Raw genomic sequence first — 11105 nt, 5'->3', positions numbered from 1 at the left:
TGTACTTAACATACTTAAGTATGTACTTAACATACTTAAGTATGTACCTAACATACTTAAGCTTAAATACGAGGCTTAAGTACGTATGTTAACAAGTATGCTAAGTAAGTACTTAAGGGAGTTTAAGTACGTCTCAAGTCACGTAATTAAACTCAAGTATGTTAAGTACGTACTTAAGGGTAATTAGATTCTACGAACGAACGAACGAACAAACGAACATGTTCGTAAATTCTACGAACGAACGAACGAACAAACGAACATGTTCGTAGATTCTACGAACGAACGAACGAACGAACGAACATGTTCGTAAATTCTACGAACGAACGAACGAACAAACGAACATGTTCGCATACGAACGAACGAACGAGCGCTCGTTGACCGCTCTGCTCTCGTGCCATTGTTGCGATATCAGTTGCGATGTGCACGTTTTATTGTGTGCGATACTTTTATTATAATTAGGACTACCGCATAAAGATTACACACTTTCATTCATGCGCTCTGATAACTTTCGTTTAATTTTGCTCGGTTGCTTCGCACGAAATTAATTATTATACAACAATTTTATCTCGTATTTTTGGCTAAGTGAAATTAATTTCGATGGGGGAATAAAGTGAGCATATTTGGTCAGTGCATATATGTGCATGCATTTATTTGAAAATTCAATGAATTTAATGGGTCTTATTCTTTTTCCATGGAAATCTACAATTTAAATGTAATTTTCGATCGTGAAAAGGATTTCAATTTTGCGCTGAGCATGCTATTAAAGTTGTATTGAATTGATCTGCAGGCGATTTGGATGATTCAAAGTTCAGAGCCACGGAAGCTGCACAAATTGGGGTGTCATCGGAAAGAAATTGGACAAAAAAACGAACGATACTTGTAGGGTACAAGTTTTGATAAAAAAAAATTGTTCGAAAATAAAAATTGAATTTTTACTAGAAAAATATGTCTTTTAGAAAAGTTTACTCTCTCTTCCTTTGGTGGCCTCGTGCATAAGGCCAACAAAATGTAACAAAAGTTAACAGTTCGTTAATTGTGAGCACATGTCAAAAAAGTAAAAGCCCACAAGCACTTTGAGACTAAATGTCACAAGCATACTTTCTTTATGGAAACTTGTGTCGGCAGCGAGCGCGCAGAGATGCCACCCGAATTTGCATACTCTTTACGCCGGAATATGGTATTCTAGTTGGACAATGAGGGAACAACAACGAGGCAGCAGATGCAGAATATCATCAGCCGAAAGCGTAACATCAGCGGTAGCAGCAGCAGCAGCAAAAAAAAATATGGACGAAATAAGCGCAACCCTTACAAATTTGCCGCCTTTTAAATATTGCATTAATAGAATGAAACAATGATAATAGAATTTCATTCAGTGTGTATGGGCAACAATGCGTGACGTCGTTGTACCGAAGCAGCATCACCATCAGCGGCAAAATGCAAGCGCAACTAATAATTTCAATGTAATTAAAAAATAATAGTCATTATTACAGTGCAGGCTACCGCTATTGAATGTTATCATTTATTAGTAGTCAAGTCTGGGGGAGCTTTTGAATTGTTTGTGTGCATCAGCAGTAGCAGTAGCCGCATAAAAAGCGCATTGAATTGAATGTGCAACACGTTAATCATTTTTCAGTTTTGGGTTAATATTCTGGTTTTGCACAAATGGAATCTGGAGCGTAGAGGAAGAAAAAAACTCGTCGGCATTACGTAAGCATTAGTAATTATTATCTTGCTCATGAAATAATACGGTTAGTGAGCTCAGTTTGTACTAATGAAGTTCGTAGTAGCGAATTGTTTTTATGTGTGTGCAAGTGTGGCAAATGAAAACGGGGCAAACAAAACAACGGCCCATGAAAAGCAAAGCCACACACTTTTTTCTCATTTTTTTTCGCGTGTGTTCTATTTTTATTACCTCGTTGGTGTGACACCATACACGAAGAGGCGCAAATGATTGAGTGAAAAATGCTCTGAATTGGACACATAAACGGAGCGCACAGTAAACACCAACATAGTAACTGATACAATAGACGCGGTGTCGCTTAACATTCACGTTGTTCACCATGACAACAATGTTCGTATTAAAACCACCACATCTACGCCCGGGCTATTTTTTGCCTGTGCCGGACTATCGCTGAATTGGATTTTGCTCGATGTGTGTGTGTGTGTGTGTGACGGTGAGAGCATGGATTCGCTCTCGGATTTATTAAAATTTCACCTTATTTACAATTAACGTTGATACGTTGTCCCCGTTCTCACTATGTGTTGCATGCCATTTTTTGCGTTCGTTTCGTTCGCAGCATGTCAGTGTCATCAAGCTTTCTGCATGCATAATAGCATTATGTGTGGAGCCTGTGCCAGCTAGCAGAGCCAACGAGAGACATGGTCTACAGTGGGAAAAGTCTGCGGTTGAATATCGCGTGTGAGCAACACATCGACGTCGTCGTGGTCGTCGTCATAAAGGTGGCCAGCGAAAATGCAAACAACGAATTGAAACTTGATTTTATAACCATATCAAAACCAGTTTTTCCGCACGTCAATGGTGGCCGGCATAACTACGTAGTATTGTCAATTGTCGATATGCCAAAGAGGATTTCTTTCCTCATTTCTGTTGCTATTGCTGGCGCATTTATTTTGTATGTGTGTGTGTGTGTGTGCTTGTCTTTATGTCACGTTCAACCGTGCACGCTGCATGGCCAATATTCCGATCGGCTGTGTGCATTGCAACATGGGAAAATGGTTTGCCATCAGAAAAAAACCTTTAAGCAGATGTCTGGGTAACAGAGTAATCATTTGCATTGAATGTGTGCGGTCCGTGTTTAATGCGACAGCCGAGAGTGTGTGATTAGAGAATGTGTCCGCTTTCAAAGTCAGGTGGCAGCAGTCAAATTTGATTTTAAACCGTGTTGACGTTAAGTACCAAAGTATCTTGTGAAAACATTTGGTTTTGACCGATAACCAAGCCTCCCGTATATCAAGCCGGCCAGCCAGCGAGCGAAAAATGGTCGTTGCCAACGACGATAGAATTTCAAAAGGAAGAGCAACAGAGATGGAGAAAAGAGAGAATTTCACTGATTTGATAACGTCTTCGACCGGAATTTCATGCGGCCCAAATCAAAACACCTTCTCTTTTCTTGTTATTTTTTTTCTATTTTTTTCCACTTTGTTCGTTTATTTTTGTCTGGCCAAAAATTGATTTCTGTGTGGGTATTTTCGAAATATACATTGTCTGCCTTCATCAAAAACATCGACAGAAATCATCGTTCTGAATGCTTTTACAGCCTGTAGATGTAGAAATGTTTTTGTGAATGCCAAAAAAATGTATGTAAATTCATTCAAGGTCAGTATTGTTAAATTGAAAAGCCATGATTCCATGGGATTGACAACGAACGCGATGAAGATGAATCAGAAAATTTCCGATCGAATAAATATAAAAACCGAAAACTCGTTTTTTCTGAATGTTTTGCATGTATAATATTTCTCTCTCTCTCTCTCTCTCTCTCTCTCTCTCTCTCTTCATATTCAAATTTTGTTATTCACACAAAAGAAAAGTAAAAGTGATTTCCTTTTCGGCCGATTCCGTCACAGTCGTGTTTTTTTTCATTATTAAACAGAAAAGAAATCGAAAGTTTTCTTTGCAACGACTTAAGCTATAAATATTTCCAGGTAAAACTGTGTTCGATCTTGATGTTCGAATTAAAATAATGAATAAAAAGATGTTAGGCGAGTTCATTGGCTGTTTGATTTCTTCATATTTTGCTTCATATTTTGCTTCATCTTCTTGTTGTGTTGGTTCCGTGTAGGGCGAAATGGCGACATTTATGGCGGTGTTTTTGACTTTTGTGTGTTGCAATGGAAATCGCATTAAATTCGGTTAAACTTCTATTTTATTTTTGGGGTTTTCTTTGAATTGATGTTGATTCGTATTTTCGTTCACAACCTTTTTTCCCTCGAGATTTGACGCTTTGACCCTTGATTGCACAAAGCATTAAATCCTATAATTCGAATAATAACATTTGGCGGATTTCCGAATATCATTCGGTATTTATATGCAAACACACCAACCGAATGTGAAAAGAAGGTAAGACATGCAGGTAAAACGGTCTTAAGATAATTTAATCTTTTGTGATTATTCGCTGGAGATAGCGTCAAATTTAAATCCGGATCATTTCTAATTCTTTAATGAACGAACGAAAACACGCGTTGGTGTGGCGTACGCCAATTTTCAAGTTTTGTATTTCTTCGTTTTTTTGATTAAAAAAGTTTTGCAACAGGCAATATTTTTTCACGCGCCTTCTTTCCTCTCTCTGTGTCTTAGCCGCCATCAAGTGTGTTGTCAGTGCCAACAGCATCTACACATGAATGGGATTTCTTTGGAATGGATTTGAGGTTTTCTTTTGTCGCGCATCATTTTTGGTTTCAAATTAAACAATCCTTCCATCGCACGCAAATTTCCACATTTTCCGATAAAATACTCTTGTTATATTTGTGCATGTTCTTCTTTTTCCACTCTCTATTTCGGGAGGGCATCAGGCTAATTAACATCCGAAGGGAAAATAAAATAAATTAAAGTGCTGGCCGATCCGAAAAAAGGAGTAAAATGGTAATTAGAGGCCTTTTTGATGGTAATTTAATTGGATTAGTTCTACAAAGCGCGAGCACGCAAAAAAGAGTCACACAAATATTCCATTCCAACGTAATTATTATAATTATATTTCTCCCATGAATGGCACTTTTGGCGATTTTCTTCCAGTGGCCACCATATTTCACGAATAGCTTCCGTTAATGGAGATGAAAAAACGATTAAAATCCCGTTGGATGAAATCTGTATAAACACACACGCACCACACCATCATAGGAAAATCGGTTTGAAATGACCTCATTCAGTTATGCGTTTGCCTTCTGATTTTAAACAAATTCCTTTGATTTCGTTTCATATCCTTTGTGAATGGGGTTCAAGTGGCAGCAATTTTTTTTCATGAGAATCTATCTCAAAACCATAAAATCAAAAAATGTTTATGTTGAAAATTCTGTAATTTGCCATTTTTCTCCCCGCTGAATTCCGTCAATTTGTCATGCGGTTTGAATGTTTGCAATGGAAACGGGTCTCGAAAACTGAAAGTAATTTGTCAAAGCAATAATCAACAATTGCTCTTCAACTTGTCGACGACGCTGAAGTAAATCGGAACTACATTCCAGCAAATAAATTACATGAAAGTCAGCAATGACAACGTTGACGGCGACGATAGCTGCAGCAGCAGCAGCAGCAATAGCAGCAGTAACGGCAAAGCGGGTTAGTTGAAATGGTTTCATTGCAAAAAACAAGGCATTTGGGTCTAATGCAGAGAAATATTTCAATTTTTATGCGACAACAAACTAGTTCGTCGAGTCGTGAAAGAATTGCAATATCGTGTCTCAAGTAGAGAGATAAAAAAGAAATACGCACAACATATAGACCGTTGAATATTGGCTGTAGGGTTTGGGGCCGAGTGAGAAAGAGATCAATTAACAGAACTCGTACAATAAGAAAACTCATGTAATGACATAAAATTATATTAATGCACTCATCAATCATAGCCTGTGTAATACAAGCGCGCTCGCGAGATCGGTGCGAGTAATTTGTAATAGATTGATTTCGAGATGGAATATCGAGCGGCGAAATGTGTCAGCATGTTCCGCATAAATATAGACATACAATTTTTCTTCTTCTTCTGCACGGTAAAGCGATGTGAGACAATCACTTCCTTTTAACGAAGCATGGTTTATTTGCTTTGTACTGCACTTGAGTTCATTACACCATATATTCCCACTATAGTCAGTGCACGTAAATATTTTGTCTTGATTGCCATAACATTTTACAAAATCCATCGTTAGACAAAATAAAATGGTGTTCTTGAGTTATTGAGCGGTCTTCTTTGCCTATTCGCCTTCCCGTTCACTCAAACCGTTTATGATGTAGTAGCTCATTTTTCGCTGTATCTTTTTATCGCGCAAATGGGCTCTTACAATCTACGAGTGGTTTGCCCTAGCCTTCATGTGCCGCTGCGGATGACGCAATTCTTGTTTGGAGAGCGAAAGAGACAAAATGGCACTGATAAGAGCACATTTTCCAGTGAAGCGCACGGTGCGGTGTGTCACCCAAAAATAAAAACGAAAACCAGAGAGAGTCGGGAAGAGAATGACAGGGAAAGAGCGAGCGAGTACCAAAGTAATCCACTTGCCAACCATGCGATAATTTGTTTTTGTACAACAACATAATCAATAAGCTCAAGTTGAATCGTTCATTTCATTTCTAGGATTTTGATTATATAAATTACGGTGCACTGTTGGCATGTAATAAAGATAATCGATGCTGCTGCGTTTGGCACACTGCGTTCGGTGTGTTATCGATGGCGGGTGTGAAGCGAACGAACAAACGAACGAATGAACGAACACACATTCTGTGACACACGACATTTCAAATGCTACAAATGAGTCAAAACAACGGCGTTGATGATAACATGACACACACACACACACACACACATTGCGATAAATGTCTTTCAGATACTTTAACACGTCGCCAAATGTTCAAATGCCTTCCATCATTCAATTTTATTACACGTAATCCATAAACTATTTCTCTCGTTTATTTCGATATTTTTCACGGCATCTACGGCACATAATACATAAATGGTTATCTATTAAAAGTTGTGAAAGAACAGATGTGATGAAATGGGTGAAAAGATTCAATAAACAGTCGGTGTGCTGGCGCACGCAAGTGTCAAAATCTCTCTCATTCGCATTTTGTCGGGCGAAAATTCAGTCATAGTCGACGTCGTCATCGTCGGTGTCGGCGACAGCATCGTCATTCGTGACTTTTCGAGGTGAAAAAGAGTGTCTCCCTCCATGTTTGAGAGAGAGAGAGAGAGAGTATGTGTCGGTGGATAAAATAGCAACATTCATTGTGTTAATTGTGCTGGTGCTTTTTGCTATCGATTCATTGCAGCTTCTTTGTTATCTTACACTCACTTGTTCTCGGTCTTGCCATTTTAATCACATTTTTTTATGGTCGGAGGAGCCATAATGTGCAGCGGAATGAACACGTAAATGATGATACTCATTCAGTGTACATGGCACGTATTTAGATGGCCAATGTGTGGCATATATTATACCAATGAATTGCAGAATGATGAACAGTAAGCCCCAAACACTAACCATACAACAACTCTCGATATGGTCGCAGTCGATGCCGCTTGTCTGTTGTATGTGTGTGTGCGTGTGTGACAACCAACTCTTCCACTCACATACACACACAATAACGGCAATTGTTCGCAATCGCGCATAACTACAAATGTGTAATGAATTTGCTCTAAATAAAAAGAGTCAACTGAATGATTAAATGATTGTGTGTGCAACATGAATACGAAATCGAGAGACGGCTGAGTGCCGCAACAACAAAAAAAATTGTACCACCATCTACCGAACAATGATTGTGTGTGGTTTTTATGTTTCGTCCAACACGTTGGCTAATGCTTTTTGAATCTAGTGCATGTGTACGTCTATGTGTGTGTGTGTGTGTGTGTATGGTGGATATTTCGTTTTTGCTTGCTCCTGCTGTTGTTCTGTGTTGTTCTCTCATCTCTCCCGTTTTGAGTGAAATGTGTCAATATGCACAGCATAAAGCGAACGTGTGTACGGTACACACGTCGCATTTTTGATTTGACGGCACACATTTTCTTCTATTATTGGTATTTTTCACCGTTTTTGTTTTGCTTTTTTCATCATCGATTGTTGTGAACGCCTCAATTTGCATATATGCATGTGGATATCGAATGAATGGCCGGCCGAAATAAAAATTGCAATTGCCCTTTACCCGGGAAATAAAACAAAGACCTTCAATTTTGACGGCATCCGCTTTATAACCACACAACTGATCAGTCACCTCGGCTCCACTGAACCAAAGCCATTCATTTGCCGGAGAAAAAATGCCGAATTTGTTTTTTTATTTCGATGTTTCATCTTTCTCAAACTGTTCAATTCGTTTTTTTATTTGCCGCGTGTGTATTTTTTTCCGTTTCTGTTCACTCTTGTCGACTGTGTGAAATTTATTTATTCCGGCTCGTTTTTATATAATATATTATTCTCTGGTGCATTTGGTGCATTCACACATACACACGGAGGAAAAAAATATCGCGCGTTTAATATCGAATGGCAAAAATAAACTGGAATACCATAAAAAACAACAACACCAACAGCGATCATCATATCAGCGGAACGAACGCGAGAGAGAGAGAGAGAAAGAGAATGAGACAGTAACGCGTTTGTCAAGATTAAACACATTATTTGAATTAAAAATGTTCAAACTAATGAACATGACAATTTGCTGTGGAAAAAATCAACAAAATTTCAATGCGCGAGCATATTTATTTTTGTTCTCTGGTCATCCGGTTCATTCGCTCGTTCATTAACTGCCCCGCAGTTTATCGGTTTCGAATCATCACAAAATAGAGCTAATAAGTATAGAGACAGAGAAAAAAAACAAAAAATTCGAAATGCAACGATGCCAGAGAGTTCACACAACAAATTGAGTTGAAATAAAACTGATGCTTTTTTCGAACGAGAGAGAGATAATATTTTCTCCATTTGTGGTTTCCCCGTTTTTGTATTTTATGTGGATCTCTTGATAGCAAGCATAATTAACTCATACGCTACGATCGCATTTCTGTTTTGTCATTCCATTTCAGGCTATGTATAACGAATTGAAATAAATAAAAAAAGACCATCGCACACATTTTGTTTTTGTTAAGTTTGTCTCTCGTTCGTTATGCACGATGACGAGTGGCGAAAAAAAAATTATACATAAATATGTATGAAATGGAGAAAAAAAAATGGTAGCAAAAGAAAGTTTTTTTTTCGTTGATTTTATGGTCGACGGAATTTGTGTATGGGTGTGTGTACGATTTCTCGCTCGATTACGGCTACAATGAATATATGAAAACCGGTAGTAAGCATTAAAAACGAAAGTAAATAAAATGCTTCTTTTTCTTTCTTTGCTTCGATACTGTTGTTTTTTTTTCTTCGTGCCAAATGATTCAAATGCCACACTCTACAGACACACAAACGGCGACGGCAGCGACAACAACGGCCACCGCCGTTCGTATCTCTCTTTTGCAACTTTTACATTCCTCACAATTTTTTCGTCAAATATCAACGCTGATCGAAAAACTGCCAACTCAACGCGATAAATACACAGAAACACAATCAGTTTGAATTCTGAGAAATAAACGCGCAGAGCAAAGGCAAATACGACAGAGAAAAAAAAACGACAACCAAACATCTCACACAAGAGATAGATACAAAATAGAAAAAAAACAGATTTTTTTTCCTGAAAATGTACAAAATGCAAACAAGAAAATATACAGGAAGAAATGCAAAATATTTACCATAAACTAAATTGCGAGTAAGTGCGACTGCACAAAATAGCGTCGCAGCAAATAACTGATATGGTTTACACATTTTTTAAGTATCTTTTTGTCTTCTTTCAAGTCCAGATGATGATGGAAACAAATCCACTGCTCTACTAGAAATACACTCCCGTTCACTTTTATTTGAGTTGGAATTTCGGCTTTTGGCGTTCAAGGAAGAACTTGCAAAACGCCGTTTAATAACTTATTTAGCAAAGTAATTTTTTTCTGCTTTTTTCGCCCCAAATTATAATGATGTTGATTTTTGCTTTTAATCACACAAAGTGTGCGTTTAACGCGATTCCGAAAAGTATTTTCGACCGAAAAAAAATAGATGTAAGATGACAAAAAATTCACCAGCGACCGTAGTGATTTTTGTCTTTTAACGATGATGCGTACACACTCACTGAAAAGACACGATCGACTGAGAAACCAATCGAGCACTTGGTCGAGTGTTGAAAAAGAAGAAAGAAAAAAAGGCGAATTGTCGCCGCCGTCATCGATTGTTCCAATATGATTTTTTCTTAAGACAAATCAAGAAACGCAATACCAAATGTAATACACACAAAACTCACACCAAGACAAATACAAGCCAACCCAAAACTAATTGAATACTTCATATGCATAAGACACGTGCGATTCATAAACACATCGATATAAAATTGTGGTTAATATGTGAGCACACGATGTGCATTACTGCTCTTTCTCTCGATGGTCTTGATGTATGTTGAGAGAACGATATGAAGAAAACGAAGAAGGAGAAAAACACACAACAAAAACCAACACGCCAACGGTGAGGCAATAAAATCAATGCAATATTTGTTGTTCAGTGGCATTTTTGTCTGCTCTTGCCTCTCTCTTTCTCTCTCTCTCTCTCTCTCTCTCTCTCTCTCTCGTCACTTGATTACCATAGTTATGAATCTGTGGTTACACAGGTGTAAGTGATTGGTTTCTTTTTTCTACTTTTTCTTCGTCGGTGCGAATACTTTGCCGCCGCGTCCAATGTGTGCGCTTGAGTTGAGTCACACTCTATCTTTCTCTCACACACTCGTGCTCGTTGAATGTCTGCTCTCGGTTTGTCCATTGATTACCGGTTCGTGCTAGCAACAGCTACACCATGATCATGGTTCAGCTCAACTGTTTCATGTTGTCGTATGATTTGTGCTTACAATCATGATGAATAGAAATGGATGGTGGTATTTGTGCTAAAGCAGCAGCCGGTTTTTCTACGTATGCCGCTTTACATCCTGAAACTAATACAAATCACACCGATTGAAACTGCATAATCGAAATGCAGCCGAACGACGACGTGCATGTATGGAGGCAAAAAAAGGTGTTTGAAACAAACACAAACGTGCGTCCACATAATTCACACGACGTAATCAGACGGCTATTGTGTTCACGTAATGACAATGTGTCCATTTGAAATCGGTTGTACGCTACATGCGCTGCCACTTGTTTCACACACATCTCGAAAATTCACTTTTTTTCTCTAAAAAAAATCATTTATACCCTTCATTCTGGTTGCTAGCCGATGTTCGGCTTGCGGCAACCATTTCAATCCAATGAATATTCAAGATCAAGAAATCAACAGCTCAATTTTCTGGATGGCATAGCCAATAAAATATTCAAATCGACTACCGTATGCCATTTTGCTGCTTG

General features: G+C 38.2%; 1 protein-coding gene across 1 annotated transcript in view; it reads right to left on the bottom strand.

Annotated features, from left to right (window-relative positions):
- LOC129569500 (chitin deacetylase 1) overlaps window positions 1-9893 on the bottom strand; it is a 69456-nt gene extending 59563 nt beyond the window's left edge. Inside the window, exon 1 of the mRNA XM_055448353.1 lies at window positions 9423-9893. Within this exon, the coding sequence (XP_055304328.1) occupies window positions 9423-9495 (73 nt within the window). The 5' untranslated portion in view covers window positions 9496-9893. The remainder of the gene's footprint in view (window positions 1-9422) is intronic.
- Between the last annotated feature and the right edge of the window lie 1212 nt (window positions 9894-11105).

Source organism: Sitodiplosis mosellana, unplaced genomic scaffold (assembly GCF_009176505.1).
Source record: "Sitodiplosis mosellana isolate CC-2019 unplaced genomic scaffold, AAFC_SMos_1.0 Smas_scaffold_38, whole genome shotgun sequence".
In the NCBI taxonomy this organism is placed as follows: Eukaryota; Metazoa; Arthropoda; class Insecta; order Diptera; family Cecidomyiidae; genus Sitodiplosis; species Sitodiplosis mosellana.
Note: the sequence above shows the minus strand (reverse complement) of the source record. Positions and strands in the feature narration are given on the sequence as shown.